The sequence below is a fragment of the Augochlora pura genome, chromosome 10 (assembly GCF_028453695.1).
Source record: "Augochlora pura isolate Apur16 chromosome 10, APUR_v2.2.1, whole genome shotgun sequence".
Lineage (NCBI taxonomy): Eukaryota > Metazoa > Arthropoda > Insecta > Hymenoptera > Halictidae > Augochlora > Augochlora pura.
The window spans coordinates 10,304,518-10,323,636 of record NC_135781.1 but is presented as its reverse complement, the minus strand read 5'-3'; the positions used below and the strand labels follow the sequence as shown (position 1 = coordinate 10,323,636).

Here is a 19,119-nt window from a genome sequence, read left to right as displayed (position 1 = left end):
TTTAAATTTTTAATGGACAGTAGAGGAGTTTGATTCATTGAAACGACCACCTATCGATGCACCGATAAAAATTGATCGGATGCGCCGCTCTTCGCGATCGCATTTTTTTCCACGCCCACCTGCGTGCAGCGGGACACTGTGTCCACCCACGTAGTCTAGGTGTAAAGAGTGACACGAACACGTGTCAGTGAGGAAAGACATAGTAGGGGCAGCGAGTTCGTGCGTACGAAGATTACGTGAAATAGAAAGGACCAGTGGTCAAAAGGAGATTCGCGGGGATCTGATTGGTCGATGCCCGGCGTGGGATCTTGCAACCACCCTTATAGATCCACGGATCGTCGATTCACCGTGCAGTTGGCCGATCACGAAGATCGCTCGTTACAGCGTGCTTGGATCGTCAAAGAGAATCGAACATGATCGGGAGAACGTTCATCATCGTTGCCGCTGTTTGCCTTGTTGCCTGTGAGGGGGTAAGAACTTTCAATATTTTATGTTGCTTTATGTCTGAAAATTGTGATTGTTTACGGAAAGAAATTTTTGCGTGTATTATAGAATTGTAATTTTGTTTCATGTACTACGAATAGACATCATAATTTGGGAAAACAGAGAAATGTTTAATTAATAGAACTAATACAAATTTGATGGGGTCTCAGAATTTAATTTTAGTTTATATCCAGATAGAATGTGACTTCTATAAATTGTTTCCAAAAAGATTCATGAAATATTTTTCTGTACGATCAACCTGCTTATAGTTTGTACAACTTACGGCAATTTTTTTCAATACGAATTTCAGCAAATTTTTTAATGGCAGTCTGTTTTATGTTCACTCCTTTATCCGAAAAAAAGGATGGCATTTAAGTATTTCTTAAGATCCTGCAACGAAAAAATTGCTACAAGAGATACATTTTATGTACTTCTAATCTAGCTACTCATGTTAGGAAAAATACTATCAGTTTTCTAACAAAAATTCATAAACATCACACTTTTCATATTGTTAACTAAGCACGACCCCTTAACGAGTTAGCTGTCATGTCAGTCACCGGTGAATGACAATGTACTTTCCGTTTGAACCGCGTCAGTCTCGGTGACTGACGATATAAAATTGAACAAACGATATTCTTGCATATAAATAAGTTTTAAATAATTCGGCGATCATAAAAAGACATATGTAAATATTAGTTGCTACAAAAAATTGCTAATGTTGCCGCGGGATAACAATGTAAACAGTTTAAAAGAAGCAATGACGCGAAGTAAGAAGGCGCGCTGACCTTTCCGCTAATGGGGCACGCAGAAAATAGTTTGACGCTCTTTATATGTATGTAGAAAAGTGAAAGCAGCGGGTAAACTTGTTCGACAACGATCGTACGCATCGTCGTAAACGAACGTCTCGACTTGAGTCACCGAATTCATAATATGTACCAGGTTTACTGAATCGCGTGGGTCGAATTTATCGCGACCTCGTTCTACGCGAAGATGGTCTCGCGCGTTTTAACAAACGCGATCATTTGACCGACTTATAAACACGATTTGAATATTAATTCAAATACGTTCTGTTGCAGATGACCATGAGGGTAAAGCGCCAGAGTGACTCGGACGGTGGACAAGTTATTGATAATATTTTCAATGTAAGTATTCCATAAATTACACCAACGATTTCATTGGATATTAAACAATCAAATTACAATACCGACAAAACACTGAAATTTTCATTTTGAACGACGAACTTTCATTATTCATTAAACAGTGAGACATAAAACAAGTTCGTTAATATTTTATTCTAAAAATGTTTACACATACTTTATGCCTTTTCAGTACTCTATTGTTCGCAAAAATGAATGTACTGATAGTCTTGATTTCCAGTATAATAATTCAAATTGTGTTTCATTGCTTAGATCCCGATCACAGCGATTAGGCAAACCGCAGCAGCGGCGCAATCGTTCAGTCCAGAGAACTCAAAGACGATTGACAATGTCTTACAGGTATTAATGATTTGTTGTGACTTCATTCGATGAAGTTAGCAAACACGATACTAATTTTGTTAAATTACTTGTCTAGATTCCAATATCGACTCTCGAAGCTGTCGGAAATCTTGTGAAATCGACAGCAGGACAAAGAGCTCAGAATGCTGAAGAATATCAACGGATAAGGCAGGAGAGGAGGGACAGATTGGCAGCGCAGAGGGAACGACAGAGACAGCAGAGGGAGCAGATGCAACAACAGCGTCTTCAACAACAGCAAACTAAAAGGACCATCAAGTTTCACAATAAAGATCCATTCGGATTGAATGCACTGTCGAACCTTCTGGTTGGTAATCATGGTTTATTCGGTAGTTATGGTGGTCACGGTGGTCATGGAGGGCACATGGGTCTTGGTGGGCATGGTGGTCATGGTGGTAATGGAAATCATGGTAAATATCCCACCTATCTGCCTACATACTCTGTCACGCGCGAAATATCCAAAGCGGAGAAATCGTGTAAAGGATAAAAAAGTTTTAATAGTTGCAGATTCCATTTGTAATAATTAGATCGAGTATTTGCACAATTGGAATTTTCAAACTCGAGATGCAAACTGTAGAAATTAATAGCACTTGTCGCTTATCCACAATTTTATATTTCTTATCTCTATGTTTGCACAACGTTTCACGATTTAGTAAAACTTTCGTTAGCATTTTATTTATTATTGAGACGAAATAAATTATTCCACTGAGATAAGCCTCTGCACACATTGCAATTTGTAAACGCAGCATTCTGTTACGCTTTCTCCGTGGATAATTACCAATAGTGTAAGCAGCACTTTGTTCTGTCATAAATCAAAATCTCGTTCGCTTGATAGAGGGTAAAGATCGAGCATAATTCATTTTTTGATTCTGACACTAGAATCGTGTAGAAGATCGTGATGACTGACCCCAGAAAAATTGTGCAACCGATTTACAACAAATTCCATGCACACGAGTATCGAATAAACACGCTCTATGCTTCGTCATTGTAAAATAGAAACATTAAGCAAACGTTGAAGAATTTATATCTGGACCGTGTCCAAGAAAATCTAGAAACAACATAAGAATTTCATCGTTAACGCAGGAATAGATTGTTGTAATTTTCCACGCATCGAGTCAGCTTGATTTACATACAAAGAATGCACACGATCTACCACCACGATCCATAGTACAGCGGTTTATCGAAGGATGGCAAGTCGAGCAATGTTTCACAAAGTCAATGCCTTAGAATTTTTAATTCCTTTGTCATTCTCTCGGAATTTACGAGAAAAGCGAAGCCTTGCGGTTATCTCCTACATGGAAATAACAAGTAACTATTTTCCAGGCAACCACGGAAGCCCCGGCAGCGGGACAAACAATGGTCAGCACACGTACGAGGTCCACGAAAATATAGAAGAAGATACGGCATACACTTGGCACGGAATCACTGCTGGATTTGGAACTTACTATGGATCGAGACCCACCAGTACCATCACGACTATTCAAAACAAGATTGCACCCAAAGATAAGAAGCCAATCATCTTCAACTACGAGAACAACAAATACAACAAAATCGCATCGAACACCGCAACAAACGGATTGCAGTATGAGGAAGACAGTCCGATTCAAAATAAAATTGCACCGAAAAGTAGCAGAATATCTTTTCAGTCGTGAGATGGATAGTTGGTGTAAAAACTTGATTTTAAACAACTGTGCCTTTTAAGAGATTGCAGACGATTGTATATGATTTAAAAGCAGTATTAAGAGTTTTGCGCAGGATGCTCCAGGGTAGAATTAGAATAGAGGAATGTTTTTAATGAGGAGGACAAAGGTGTGCGATAAAATTAGTAATTGTTTTCTTTCCGAGAATACAGACGTCAGATATAGTTCGTCAGAACGTTTACGTTATTGGTTAGGAACGGAGAGTGTAAGTAATGGACAGACTCGTTAATAGATCTAGGAAACAAAATGTCGAATGAGAATAATTTCGCTGTACGACTTCCAAGGTACGACTGGAAGTGGTAAAGATAGGCATCCGAGAGGCGCGTTTGTAAATGTTCATTCTGCAGTGTCTTTTTAAATTTTTAGATTTTTCTTATGGTTCTCGTTCAAGAAATTACGAAAAAGATTTTATATTTTTACATTTGTAATAGAAACAAATAGAATACACGTGCTTTGTTCGAACATAAATGCAGTTTTTCATTCAACAGCACATGTACTATACTTGTACTATACGTGTACTATATTGAATCGGTAGATGAAAACATTTTGTATATTTACGTTACGGTTGGTGTGAGTAAAAAGAGTGAGTCATGCAGAGACATGACACCAGCTACCATTAAATAGAACGTGCATCAACAACGCGCTACGAATGAATTGTTTTAAATACAGAAAATAAAAAAGAAACTATCTCATCCTAAACATGCGATTGTAAGAAGTGGAAATAGTAAACCATAGTCAGACAACGTAGGATTTCTATTATTAGCATGCGTGTTAAGTAGACACATGCACTATGATCTGACAATTTTCCCTCTGGCGTTGCACGCTTTTCGTGCCTATTACAAAATTTTCCACACAATAATTTTAACTTCCGTATAGCAAAATAATTGCAGAATTAAAATCGATTCTGTAAATTACAGAATTTTTAAAAAAATCCTAGCTTAATATTTCGCAGTTCAAAAAACAACTGTCTCATTGCAAGATTAAAGACAAAGTAGCCAAGGCGGCAATTGCATTCTTAATTTTCGAGTGTTGTAAGAAGAAGAGGTAAGTTACGAACTACGATTGCTGGGTCATCCTGTATACAGAATTCAAGCGACAATCGATACAAATTAACCGATCCTTCAGAGTGAATTGCGTTACACAATCGATAAAACGTGGTCATTGTTTCTGGAGGAAGTAAACGTCCGAAGCCCGCAACTGCAACTAAATGTGGTTATACAGGAGAAATCGTTGTGTTGCGGTAATAAATAGACTATGGACACCGATGGGAACTAAGATAGCATGGTTCTGAGTCACCATAACCCGCAAAAACTTGTTTCAACAACGATCTTTGAATAATTGCGCGCGGCTACCTCACAACAGATAACGCGACTCGTAAACATGTAATCAATATGCCAGTTCGTCCGCACATCCGTTTCAGTAAACATCCTATTTTTAATATTCAAATGTGCGCCGGTGGAAATTCAGTTATTAACACCCCATCGAAAACAGTTGAACAACCCGTGGACACATCATCCATCTATTTAATACTAATTCATTTTTCGATTTATTATGCCGATTGTCAAGATCATACCTTGAACAAAATAAAAAAAATGTATTGAGGCGGATTGTGTATGTTATGTTTATAAACAGACTGTGCATTTATGACAAAAGTGCAATTTAAGGCAGAAATAATTAGAGTTATGAATAAAAGAACTGTGTGTCTAGTTCATATCTCTTTCAATTCATACCTGTCTCTTTTAGTTTTTGTTTACTACTCATGATTAGATCGCGAATTCGTATGAACAAATTTTTCAAAATTGAAACGAAGCAAAAATTGATTTCGTTGTTTTCAAGATCTCTTGAGATTCAAACAATATAGAAATATTACCAATGTTTGCCACCAAATCAGAATTCTCTTGTAGCTAATTAACAAATGAACAAATGCAGCAAGATCTGAAACGTACAATTTTTAAAAAAACTTGCTAAAAAATATGAAGACTGCTACATCTTCGACACAAATAATAAATGAGCCAGAAAGCCCAACTTCTCGTTTCCGTCTCAGAACCAATTAAACGACAAAGTAGCGCGTACCTCTCATCGCGAATAATAATACGTTCTCCAGGAAATCGTCGCGTTATATTTTTTGCTCTTTGTTGCGATATTACGAGTACACCGATTTCCACCGAGAAGGTAATTAAGAGACAAATTATCCAGGTTATCGTAATGTTTCGCATGTAAAATGTAGCGCGCAAGGTTATTTTGAATGAATCATGTTCGTGAGCGGTGGCTTCGAGAAAAACCTGAGAACGCGTTCGAATCGGCTTCTTCGTCGAAAAGTCGGCCACCGTTTGATTGGTTGTTTATAAAACTGTTAGAGAGTTCGACGATCTTTATGGTAATGGCGCGGTTGCTATGTTATCGAACCGGAAAGAGGAATCCTCGGATTAACGGTACCATTTCGGGCCACATGCTAGGCCGAAGCAATTGGACACCTGCTATTTCGACTGAAACGAAATGAAAGGAGATTGTTAGCCTGACTTCTATAATGTATAAAAATATTTAATTCACCTTTGATCCCGGAATATTGCGCGTGTTTAATTTTCTACGGTTTTTTTTTCATTTCATCACGTCACTTGGAAGAAAAAACTAATCGTTTCCTGCTATACGTTTTTTGCTATGATTTTGTTGCGATCGATTTCTCAGAACTCGAAAAGATTTAGGCTTTGTAGCAGCGATGTTATCGTGCCAATTCACCATTACGAACGTCGCGTCTATTGTGCATTGTTTCTGGACGCTGAATCACGTGTTTGTTTCACGCGTTGACTTCCTCGTAAGTTACGACTTAATGTCAATGCTTTTTCTACGAAAGTACAGAATTCTTGAGTCTCTTTACCGTATTTTGTAGAAGCTTGGAAATTTTAACCAGTTAGCTGTTTTTGATTGGTATACTCGTCCTAACACAAAGAGCTAATTAATTAAATAATTATCTTGAAAAAGCTGAATTATTTAATTAAAGAATTTACTAAGAAATAACGTTGTTGTTTTTCACAGACCTCGTATAATGATAAATTTTGATTCTATGCTTTGTGAGACGGATAATCGTATTTTATGAAATTCTAAATGAAATGAAGGTTGAATAAATATCATTTGAACTTTGTTTACTGTCAAGAACGTGATTAATATAGAACGAAGAAGTGTGATGTTTCATTGGACTTCTTATCCAGTTTCTTTTGACGGTTCTCTGTAAATTAGCAATTATAATCACACGACTGCTGGTAAAAAGTGGTCATCGCATCGTCATGTTGTCGGTCTGCGGCCTGAATCACGATTAAATAACACGTTCCAAAGGCTCAAAAGTAATCAAATGATTCATTTCGCCAGGTCAAAGAATTCTCCCAGCGGCGGCCATTTTATTGAGAACAGAATTTTGTCCACGTCGGAATTTTTATGGGCACGATGTGACCAGAATCTGAAGGAATACAAAGGGGTAAACAGTTTCTGCGGAATTCGCGGTTCTTCCGCGATGAAACCGCGTTTGTAACGAACCAGCTGAATTTTCTTACACAGCATTTGACTGCTTGACTTTCCTGAAATAACCCAAAACCACGAACTTCTCAAGAACTTGTGAGTGTGACTGGAATTTGTATTGTATATAATTTGCATTATTCACGATCACTTCAAAATTTATTATCTTCGTAAATCCTTTATGATAAAGAACATTCACTTAATGGACTACACTTATTGTTGTAAAAAAAATAAACTGCTGTAGAATGATTTCATTCGGCATTAAATTCTATAAATTCGTATCTACCACAAATTTTGATGAATTCACATGTGCACCGAATGTGTGGATCACAAGTTCAATATGGAAAATTCATACGGAGGTTGTGGAAAAATTAGACGAAGATAACGACTTCACGTCAAGATAATTATGTATTAATTGACGTGTGTACAATCGGTCACAAAATTCTTCGGCCAGAAGACAAATCGTCTAACAAGTTTTAAGTGGTCACTACAAAAAGGAAGCTTCAGTCGTCAAATCTATCCTATATTCGGCCAGGAAAGGCTATAATTCTAGAGACTTCGATGACAATGTACAAAGCAGACACTGACTGATGTACAAAAATTGGAACGGTATCTTATAAGACCTAAAAAATTTTATATCTATTCGTTTCTACAAATCAATTTACAGTTGACGGTGAACTTAATTCTCGCACGGCTACATTGTGAGTCAGGATTCATCGTTACGCAATTCCTTTTTACAGAACCTGAACATTTCAAACGCCGACAATTTTTCTGAAACGAAGCGTTTCGAGTTGCATTAACTTGAATGAAAACTAACTGAATGAAAAGAAACCAACCGACGTATAAAACTTCTTATGTGTCTCTTACGACGATTAAAACTGTTTAGACCCAAACTTTTGCATAGGACTGTCCTGCAGTTGTCAACAGTATTAATTTTTTTCCCAACCACGCGCGGTTTATTGAGAAGCCTCGTGCAACTATAACACGGTTCATCCGATCAATGCAACCGCACTCGACCTACAGCCGTTGCATCCGGCAGGTCAGTTTACTGGGAAAGCTGATAAAGGAAACGGACGCCTCACGGTATAATTTGTCAGCGTGCAGCGCAGTTCGTCCTTGAACTCCGTAATCACAGTACGACGTTCTTCTGCATGAGATTACTGTATAATCCGACAGATAGATAGTTTTGCGCTCGCTGTACGTGCATCGATAGTGAACGTTGAGTAAACGTAAGCTGCACAGTGCTATTCTGCCGTGTGTTAACTCCCCTGGTTAGTCAGACCTTCTCCCTTCCCGGCCGGTGAGTACAAGATGCCTTCGAGGCCTTTTTACTAAAACGCCAGAGATAGCTTCGGTCCGTAGTCGGCGGCGCTACTCAGTTGACAGAAAGATGCTGCGCGGAAAGGTAGTCACGGTTTTCGGTCTTTGTTTGGCAGCTATTGCCAGCGGGATGCCGCAAAACAACGCTGTCGGTGATCATCAGGCCTCGACCTCGGTGAGTACAGTACATGATTCAACCCCACGATGACCTAGAACTGTTTTAATTTAGTAGCGAATCGTAAGAGTTTTATTCTTTTCTTTGTTAACACCGCTATCAAATCTTTTAATCTCGTGATCCTACTTAGGATTTTCTTATGGTATCTTTCTTGTGTTTCTTCTTCTAAAAATCTTTCTTGTGTGCAGTAGACAATGTTAATACCATTGGCGATTTATTTATTGTTAGTTGCTTGTTTTAATTACAACAATAGGCAGCTAAATTTCATAATCAATTTTTATATTTCAATTGCTAGTCGAGGAGACATCTAGAATTATATTACTTTTACGAATATGTTCTTTTAAAATTATTAAAAGGAAATTTGTTAGAAACTGAAGATGCTTAAAGTAATTGGGGAGAGTGGTGGGGTAAATGATGGAAGGCTTGTTGAAGTTAAATAGGTACTTTATATAATTACTGTGCCGAAGCTATATACTATTTAGGCATCGTCAAAGTAAATAGAAGAAATGAAGACGACTTATTTAAGGCTGTCTACTTCGGTATAAATGTTTTTAAGAGCGGAATGACAAAAATAGAGAAGACATAATTTACAGTGCAAAGGTTCACCGTTCTCCATTTGTGTCGAATCATGAAACAGCAGTTTGCAAATTTTGCGCATCGCTTCGGGCTACAATGACGCGAAAAAGATTGATTGATTGATTCGGGTAATAGCTATATTTAGAATATTTCGGCATATTTGGCCACTCCGGACAAGTACGCAATTTAATTGTTCAGAAAATCTGAGAAGAAGATCATTAACTTAAATAAAAAAAATAAACAATCTGCCTAAATTGCCAGATCTAAAAAATACGAAATTTACCAAGCAAACTTTCCTTGCTGTGCAAAATTGCAAATATTTGCAATGTGCAAACACAGATTCTCTCATTAATCATTCAAATTAGAATAGTAAAATTGTTGTAATAATAATAGGCTGGGAGATTATAAATATTTGTAAATCTAGGATCGGAAACACGAAAAATTGTGACCTGAATTTCGAAAAAGCGTGAGACGTGATTATTCTAGTCTAGATGAAACGCGAGTTTTCTCGAACTGCTCCGAATGCCTAATCGTCTCGCATCGTAGACATAAAATTATACAAGTGTTGAATATTCTCACGGCCGTATCAATACAGCGACAAACAGAGCGAACGTATAAACTGGTTCGCGAGGAAACAGCCGAAAGGAAAAGTTTGTACGAGCAGCGTTAGATAATCTGGAAACGCGGCTGGAGAAAGGATTGCGGAAGCGTCTGGCTCGTCGATCCTGATCGTTATGTTTATCACCTAGCCAACAATTAACTTTACGCGCTGTTTTCATCGCCACAGTGATCGTTCGTTGAAAGAAGACAAACATACATTACGTGGTTAATGGTTTAGCAGAATTATCAGACGGTTGTTTTAATCTTTCGCCGAGAGTGCCGCCATTTTACGTCTTCGCTTGCTTTTTTTTCCTGTGCTAATAACCAAGTGTTTATATTAATCATTGCTTCGTTCTTGAAGTTAACATTTTGCTCATGTGTCTATTGAAAAATCACAAAACTGCTAAGTTGCTAAGTTATTTGTTTTTGGAAAACAGGTCTTTGTGATTTTATTCCAGGAAGCTGTAATAATGATAAGATTAAGATCACTATTACTTTATTTTAATCGAGGAACATCTTTCGATCCACGACTTTCACTTTCCATCGATTTCTATAAAATAAGTCATGTAAATGGGTCTTCTGTCCAATAACTGTTTTCCGGTTTTATTTAAAATATCGAAATATAGCTGCGACATCAAAATATCATACTGCAACATAGTTTTGCAACTTTGACTCACAACTCTCCCTTGCAACTCATTTTTATATAGCTTATATAGCTTATATAGCTTATATAGCTTTTTATATAGTTCTTCACCGATCCATCTTCTTTCTCAAAAATTGTGCTATCTTAAGAAATTCCTGTTCAGCTTTCCACTAAGATGAGCTACTTTTCTCATCGACATTTCCAAACGTAAATGTGCAATGTTTGGAAACCAAAAATCTTACCTCCAAATGCTGGATACTATCAATACCAAGACGCACCAAACTGGTAGATCATTAAATTCACTTCCACTGATTCATTGAATTTCGACTGCTACCTCAGCCACCATTGATTCAATTCACCGATGGCGGGATCAGGGTGAATTTCGCCGGATTCCACGCCCAAGCGGGATTAGGTGGTCTCCTGGGTGGATCGCAAGCAGGGGGTGGACTTCACGCCAGCGCAGGAACGCCGTGGGGAGCTAACGCGGCTGCTGGATTGGGTGGATCCTTGGATGGCAATAATCCAACTGCCAGTTAGTACCATGTATAATTCCCCAACCGTGTGCTCAGTAACCGAAACAATTACATGAACATTTAGAACAACGATAAAAGTAGCTTAGCGCATCTTCTCTCGCGACGAATAAAGAAAGTATTCGCATATTTTCCACAATTTCTCTGTTTTATACGTTACGAGGATCAAGAAAATATCTTTAGTATCAACACTTTTAATTAACTTGTTTCTTATGTCTACACAATGAAAACGTTAGTAGAATAGCAGTGGCGTTTTCAAAAATCTGACTTATATATCGTAATCTGTAACAAGTAAAGTCAATTATAAAATGACTATAAGTTATCTTAATAATAAATTTGGTCAGTAAGCAATACATATGTTAGTAACACTCCTTGTTTCTCAATAAGGAAAATGTGACTTACGCCGCTATAATTCTAACCTACTGACATATGCTTTCGTGTTTCGCAAAATTGCAGTTTTAATACAATTCGATGCAAACTATTTACATTTAATTACTCAAATACAGCGTAATGACGTTAGTTGAGGGCGGAATCAGCTGAAGAAGCGCGAGCAGAGTGTTTAGAGAATTTCAGAACGCTAAGAATCAAATGGCGATGATTTTAACGTGAAAAAATTGTCTAGGGGGTGGTTTGTACGCAAGAGCGAGATTCAGCGAAGGAGGGCCGATGGCTGCTGCCGGATTGGGTGGCGCAGTAGGAGGAGATGGATCAGAACCACCGGTTAAAGGTGGTCTTTATGCAGGTGCATCGATGGGTTCCGAACCCGTAAACGCAGAATCGACAACGAACACAGGAACTACCGGCCCCGTATACAATAACCCGAACAGAGGTCGAACGAACATACAAATTATCTCGCGAAAGAAGGCTCCGTCGCACCAACAGGTCGAAAATCAATAGAATTCTGCGTGACAACACTTAACCACCTGCATGTTAATAACAACTTTGTACAGGGTGCGCCACATAACATGGTTACCTGAAACAGAACAATTGACAGACAGTAAAAATATTTTCTACAAAAATAACAGTTTCGACAGAGCCAGTATGCAGTGACAACAATTTAGCTTTGCTTCTTTAAGGTAGAGTTGTTATAATTCTATACCGAATAACGCTTTCAAATCTTTCGTTTCTATTGAGATGCTAGGTAACTGCAATTGTTTGAAATCGAACATCTGAAAATGAATGAAACAACTTAGAACATAAAATTCTTGACAAGATTTCTGTTGGGCTTAAGTTGAAAGAATTTGTACCTGCAAAGGCAGCAAAACGTTCTGAACAAATTCACGTGTATTCTACAAATATAATTTCTTGATGTAGATAACATACAATAGCCAAGCCGAAAATAAATTGTTCGCCGTAAAATTAGAATTCGTTTAATCTTCAAGTCACGTATAATTATAAACGTTTTAGTAGTTTATCTGCGCGCTTCATATTCCAAATACATTTGTATGTCGCTATCTTTAAGAATTAGCGCAACTAGTTAAGTGTATGCATTACACATTGAAACACTTCAGACGGGGGATGAGTAATTTACCCCATAATAACTTTGGTTACGTGATGCCAAATGCGCTACATTTTACTACGATTTACTAAGGTTGTTTGATAGACTTTTGTAGTAGCAATAATTTTGAACAAAAATATCCTTTGCAACTGTAACAAAACAATTTGCATGCCCCCGCTTGAATGCATGTTTGCGATTGACTATGTAGAGCGTGTCTGGTTGTGAAGCTGTCGCATGACTCCAAGGGCAGACTTCTCCTATAAACAATAGCAAAAAATCCTGTATCGCAGTAAGCAAATTATTATCTCGGCTTCGTCTTGTTTACCCGCATGATTCGTCTCGATCGAATATACCGTAAGGAACGATTGTAACCGGAAGCATGCCAGCGTGAAATTCAAGGTTAAACTTTTTTGACAGTCTCGTGAGCTGACTGGAAAGACAGATTCGTCGTCGGAGAAGGAAGTACCGGCTGTCAAGGTGGTAAGAAAATGACGAATTCGTGACGTCAAGCTGGACGATTGTCAAACATGATTTAGGAGGCTGAATATCAAAATTATATCACACTGCGATCTATCTATCACAGACTGCGGATTTTGTGCATTTATTTTATATTTTCATTCTTTCGTTTGACTCTTTGAGATTATTTAAAGAAGGGTTGATTTTTATTTAAATATCCGTTTCTCAAATCATACAATTTTTATTTTGCATTAGATCCGCAGTTTATTTATATTTAAGCGAAATACCTCAATAAAAAGAATTGTCAACGATACTGTAGAATATAATAGTTGAATACAACAGAATATAATACGATTTATTTATTATAATTATGTGAAGTAACTAACACGCTTCGCTTGTATTTTATTGTAATTTAAGAAAGGAGTAAATATCCGAAAATCGAAATTAACACGTTCTCGAAAAGAAATATATTTTGGTAACACAAAGTTGTGCTGTTTTTTTTTTTATTGTTCATCTATTTATAAAGTTTCATTTTGTACACGTCTATATCTGATGCTCATCTCACACTATACATTCTAATCAATATATTGCACTGTAAAATATGCTAGAAATATGCAACACGAACCGTAGTTACAGAACCAATGCCAACAACAGTACACTTTCGACTCGCGTCAGCATTTTCAACACACACACACGTGTTTACAAACATACGAATAGCTCATAATACAAACAAATGAAAAATGCATTCAAACAAATGCAATTCTTTTGTAAAGACACTAATCACTCCTGTAAATCGCAACGAATACTCTATGTTTGACCTGTGTCTAGATTGAATCATGCACCTTGAAAAAAAAATACTCGTAATACATGCATAGCATATCAGAAATTATACTTTAAATATAATTTAGCTTTACTTTTTTGAAAAAAAATGTATTTGCAATTACAGTAAATTCCAACCACTTATCCGTCAGCATGTAAACAGCAATGAATACTCGTGTTTACGAGCTGAGAAACGATTGGAGAGAACTTACTGTATAACAATTCTACTATCTGATTGGAAATTGGAAATTAGATTCAATTTAAAAACTAACAGTTGGATGACAATAAATAATCTATGAATATGATTGTCAGGTAGGAAAGACAAATACATCAGATGCAGCACCCGTCATTGGATCTGCAACTGCGCAAACAGATACAGCTCCAGCACCACCACCAGCTCCATCTGCCCCTGCAGTCTCTCAGCTAAATAAGGTGAAGGCAATCGGCAGAACCGTGTCCATCGAGCCAGTTTCTAGAGTACCTCCCCTACCAGGCCAATTCAACGACGTTGTTCCAACTAGTAAGACAACCAATTACTCTCGGAAAGAAAATTCTCAGTTTCTAATTTAATGCTCCTTTCCCAGTTCTAACCAAGGAAGTGACAGTTCTACATCCGAAACGACTCCACAGGAAAAGGCTATGGGGACCTAGGAAACAAGTTATCTACACTAGCGTCCCGGTTGAGGTCGTTCATGACTCCGCTGATGGGCATTCTGCAAGCATTTCCCGTAGACACGCTCAAGGTTTTATAAACAACCCTTTGGAAGAAAGGCAGAAAGGGAAAGACCAAAATGGGAATAATGGAAACTACGATGACATTTTTAATGTAAATTTCCCAGATAATTTTACAAAGAGACTACGAACCTTTGTTCAGACGCAGATTCTTGTAATAGAATTAGGACAACTAGAATTAATTAATTCGATAGCCGTACAAGATGTTATCATTGAATTATCATTAATATAGATTTAGATATAGATTTTCATAGATAGTTTATAGAATAGAATAATTTTATAGAATAATTTTGAACTTACGAAGTCTTTAAAAACTACAAAGTAATCTAGCTTAGTCATTCGTAAAAAAAAACGAAACGTTTCAGTGCGATAGAATTTTGACAAATTTTACATTACACCAAAACCATAATTGTATAAGCTGCGGATGTACAAAGGTTGCAGTCAAACGACGAACAATTTCAAAAGGCTAAATCAGCGTTTCTTTCATCACTTTTTGAAAAATAAAAGTGAAAGTGCGTGTGACGAATTGTCACACTCGAAAAGTTACATTTTAACGTAGCGCTATTCGAAGTTATTACTGTGCAATAATTACCGTCGTTATTACGTTTTTCCAGATACCAGTATCGACGTTAAATGCAGTCAACCGATTACTAAACAACAACTCCGGATGACCGCCAATAGCGTTTGAACTTGAAACTTTTTGCGTTTCACGTGCGAATTCCGCATGGCTTTGTGGTAATGGAAGTTAGTAATTCTAGATCAAGTTTTGTATACTTTTTTTTAGGTATGTCAATAAATCGTCCGACTTTAAATATATCGTCAAAGTGTTGAAGTGTAGTCTCCAAGCTTTAAAACGAGTAGAGATTTCGTCGGTGTACAATTATCTATCGTTTCAGTTGAACTATTTTTCATATTCGCATATGCTTCCGCCGTTAATCAAAGCGTTATCCAACCGACCGTATATACCGCACTAAACAATGTGCCGTCGTAAATTCAAATGGAATGATTAGAAAAGCCTGCCATCTTCGACTTTCGTCGAATGACTTTCGATGCTAATCGTCCACAACCTGACGCAATAGGAAGTGAAATTATCAAACCGATCAATTCACCCTTATCAGCAAATTACATTTACACCCCCACGCAGGTGTCGAAGCTCGTAAGCGTTTGCGCAACGTGACACATATCGGTGACGTATATACAAGTTATAGCAGTAATAATAGTTATTCAGGAATAGTCATGGAGTGGCGGCGGCGAACATATGTAAATGGTCTCTAGTAAACCAACCTACTATAATCTTCATAATTATGAATGGAATATCGCTGTCAACGTTTGTTCACCTATATAAACAGAAAACAAGCTTGCGAAATACAGAAACGGGTGGTATCGGGAGGTGAGTGGTTAGCGCTGGTTAGTGGTCGGCAATTGTTTACGCTGCAAGCGTCAAAATGAAGCTCGCAATACTTTTGCTGTTGGGTTGTTGTGCAGTGGCTCTGGCCATACCAAACGGTTCGGCAGTAAGTATCCATTCGGCTGGCAATTACAAGAAACCGCGGACATTTCTCAAGTGAACCGTGATAATATTGATCCGCTGGATAACAGAGCTTCCAAAAGTTGGTGATTCGTTTTGATCGTTTTAGGAGGATTCAGAGAATTCCCCGCAGACCACGACACCCTCAAATACATCTACTCAAACGGGTTTGTAGCATAGTTACGAGAGCGTGGATTTTTATGCATTTAAATTTTGGATAGGATTTTTTCGAATCATTCAAATCATGCATCGTTGTTCCGATATGAATCTACATTGACAGCTGCAATCTGTTAACTAAGATTAAAGCTAGTACTGCTGATGGTACTAAATAAATTCATCCGAATGTTTTCTGGTAAATTAAATATTAAATGTATATCATAATTAAATGTTATATACTACTGTGAACAAAAAGTAAGGTGAATTTGTTTATAAAATGTAAATTCTTTATTTATTCTTACAAATAAATTTCATCCCCTTCAAAGTAATCCCCGTCCGATAAAACGCACTTTGGCCAACGCTTTTCCCAGTCCTCGAAACAGTCTGAATAGTCTTTTTCCGGTATAGCCTTCAAGACCTTCTTCGATTCGGTTTTTATCTCCTCAATCGTGTCAAAACGGCGTCCTCGCATTGGCCTTTTGAGTTTGCTGAATAGCCAGAAGTCGCACGGAGCCAAATCAGGCGAATACGGTGGTTGCGGAAAGATATGAGTCGAGTTTTTGGCAAAAATGTCGCGAAGAACCAATGCAATATGACATGGTACATTATCGTCGTGACATTTGGTTGTTTACAAAAACACGTGTAACTCGGAGATAATTAAACCTTTTGACAAACAGACGCTTGGCAAATGTTATAGAGAGTGCTATCAACCTAGGAAAAAAAAAATAAAAAAAGAATTTACATTTTATAACCAAATTCACCTTACTTTTTGTGCAGAGTGTTATATTAAATATACAATATAGATCAAGTTGCAGTTATCCAAGAATATATGTGTAATTATTCATCCATAAGAACATCCTATATATTTTAAAGACAAGTTAAAAACAATTATAAAACCTTATTCAATGTAAGTGCATTGAAAGTCACGCGAACGAGAAATGAACTTAGAAAGTGACATTTATAATTTCCGTTCTTTTATAAAAAAGAGTAACTGGAAAGCCTAGCTCAGGTATATACAGTTTTCTAAAACAAAGGTGGTAACCTCTTCTGAAGTAATTTATGGTATTTTGTAAACCAGCAATTTTTTATATAATTAATTCAGGAATTTGTAGCAACTGTCTAGACTTTATGACTCATCGTGAGAACAATTGAGCCATTTTTTGTTGTTGTTGTTGACATTTTTTATTTTTTGTTTGTTTGTAACGCATTCCTTAAATATCTTAATTATAATCGAAACGGACTTAAGTCATTTTCCAAATAGACGATTCAATTAATTCGATCTGACGTTAACTGTAGTTTTCCATGGATCTTAGGTGAACCATTGGCATTGACTGTACTAATTGACCGTATAATAAAGGTAGTCGCGAAGGCTCTGGGGGTGAGTGGCATCAATGGCGGTGCAGATTTATTAACTGCCTTGACTAACAATCCTATCGGCAGAATGGTGTGGTCAATCGTCCAGCCTATTGTGAGTAACGTAAACGAGTTGGAGAGCGTAACTATGACAGTAATTTCATGGATACGATACATGATCAGCTTCCTGATCCCATCTTCTATACTTGTAAGTATAATATTCACATTATCAAAACGTATAGATACTGTTCCCATTGCTAGACTGTGGAATTTGGACACAAAATGAATAAGTACAATAGAACACACTGCAGCTCACAATCAATGTATTTTTAGAGTGACACGATTCTTAATCAAATTTCACGTTTAGCCAGAGTGTGGCCCTGTTTATGGCCCTTCTTTATAATCAAGTTCCTTTATACTTTTACTTTATACATCAAGATAAAATCAATTTTTCTAAAATTGGTGAATTCATTGTTGATTCGATATTTGTATGTTTCGAATAGCACTTTGTTACACAGATGTAATACATTTGAGCCGAAGAAAAAGACGATAGAGAGATTAGAATTTAAAGAAGCATGAAAACCTTGGAATTGTTGCAAATAATTTGTTTTGCATAAAAATTCACAATCTACTTGTTGCTAATATTTTAAGTGATATCTCTATCTTGTTTCAGGCGTTGTTACAAACAATTTATAACTTAGTCACCTATATTTTCACGATTACTAACAGAGCGCTGATTGCTGGAGTTAAATTTGTAATATAATATGTGATACGAACGCTTAATAATGCAATCAATTGAACGCAAATAACAATTGTATAAAATGAATAAAGATAGTCTAAAAACGTTTTTCGTTCTTCTAGATCCATTTTCTCACATTTCATCACTAAAATTCTCCATTCCCGATGCCGCGGTAAATAATTTAGCGTTTCAATCTTTTTTTTTACACGGTAACAAGTAAAAATTGTACAAGCACTTTGGACAAATTAATTATGAACTATACAGATGAGAACAGAAGATAAGGGAATGCACTACATTCTAATCGTGTGTGGTTATTATTACTTATCATTAATTGCGAAATTACTTTTGCCACAGTTTCGTTTTGTCTATCACTGATTCAAACATTTGTCATTCGACTTAAACGTCTTTGGGAAAGTAAATTTCTATAAAATTCTTCAGTCCGTCGCAATCATTAGACCGGGGGGCCTTTACGCATGCACGGCATGTGCTGGAACACGTGCGCTCACGAAAGTTAATCAAATTACTAGCCCACGTATATCGCGAGGAATCTATAACAAATTGCATAAACCTTTACAACCGTTCGTGCCTATTTTCATATCCTTGTATAGATTCAAGTCCAGCGCACGATGTTACTCGAAATCGTGAAATCATTGGTTATACCACTGAAAAAATGCTTGAAATATTCGCACACTGATGATGCAACGGTACGATAACGTCGAGAAACAAATTAATGACCGTCAGCACCGAACTGGTCACACGTAGCGATAGGTGGAACCGGCGCGACAACTTG

At 37.1% G+C, this 19,119-nt stretch overlaps 3 protein-coding genes across 5 annotated transcripts; all 3 read left to right on the top strand.

Annotated features, from left to right (window-relative positions):
• The first annotated feature begins 13 nt into the window (after window positions 1-13).
• Window positions 14-4,223, top strand: LOC144475929 (uncharacterized). Its single transcript, XM_078192362.1, has 5 exons — window positions 14-470; window positions 1,560-1,625; window positions 1,893-1,979; window positions 2,056-2,407; window positions 3,321-4,223. Exons 1-5 carry the CDS (start codon window positions 414-416, stop codon window positions 3,647-3,649), a joined length of 891 nt encoding a protein of 296 aa, XP_078048488.1. The 5' UTR covers window positions 14-413; the 3' UTR covers window positions 3,650-4,223.
• Window positions 4,224-8,207: 3,984 nt separating this feature from the next.
• On the top strand, window positions 8,208-15,369 carry LOC144476591 (uncharacterized). Of its 3 annotated transcripts, XM_078193704.1 has the most exons (8): window positions 8,208-8,504; window positions 8,641-8,699; window positions 10,858-11,050; window positions 11,671-11,930; window positions 12,964-13,026; window positions 14,134-14,341; window positions 14,406-14,647; window positions 15,168-15,369. In XM_078193704.1, exons 2-8 carry the CDS (start codon window positions 8,655-8,657, stop codon window positions 15,222-15,224), a joined length of 1,068 nt encoding a protein of 355 aa, XP_078049830.1. In that variant the 5' UTR covers window positions 8,208-8,504; window positions 8,641-8,654; the 3' UTR covers window positions 15,225-15,369. The 3 variants fall into 3 exon arrangements, with proteins under 3 accessions (XP_078049830.1, XP_078049829.1, XP_078049831.1); XM_078193703.1 differs by lacking the exon at window positions 8,208-8,504 and having other exon boundaries at window positions 8,521-8,699; XM_078193705.1 differs by lacking the exons at window positions 8,208-8,504; window positions 12,964-13,026 and having other exon boundaries at window positions 8,522-8,699.
• A 137-nt stretch (window positions 15,370-15,506) lies between these two features.
• On the top strand, window positions 15,507-18,450 carry LOC144476592 (uncharacterized). The gene is made up of 4 exons (XM_078193706.1): window positions 15,507-16,067; window positions 16,191-16,248; window positions 17,551-17,798; window positions 18,264-18,450. Exons 1-4 carry the CDS (start codon window positions 15,999-16,001, stop codon window positions 18,351-18,353), a joined length of 465 nt encoding a protein of 154 aa, XP_078049832.1. The 5' UTR covers window positions 15,507-15,998; the 3' UTR covers window positions 18,354-18,450.
• The last annotated feature ends 669 nt before the right edge of the window (window positions 18,451-19,119 follow it).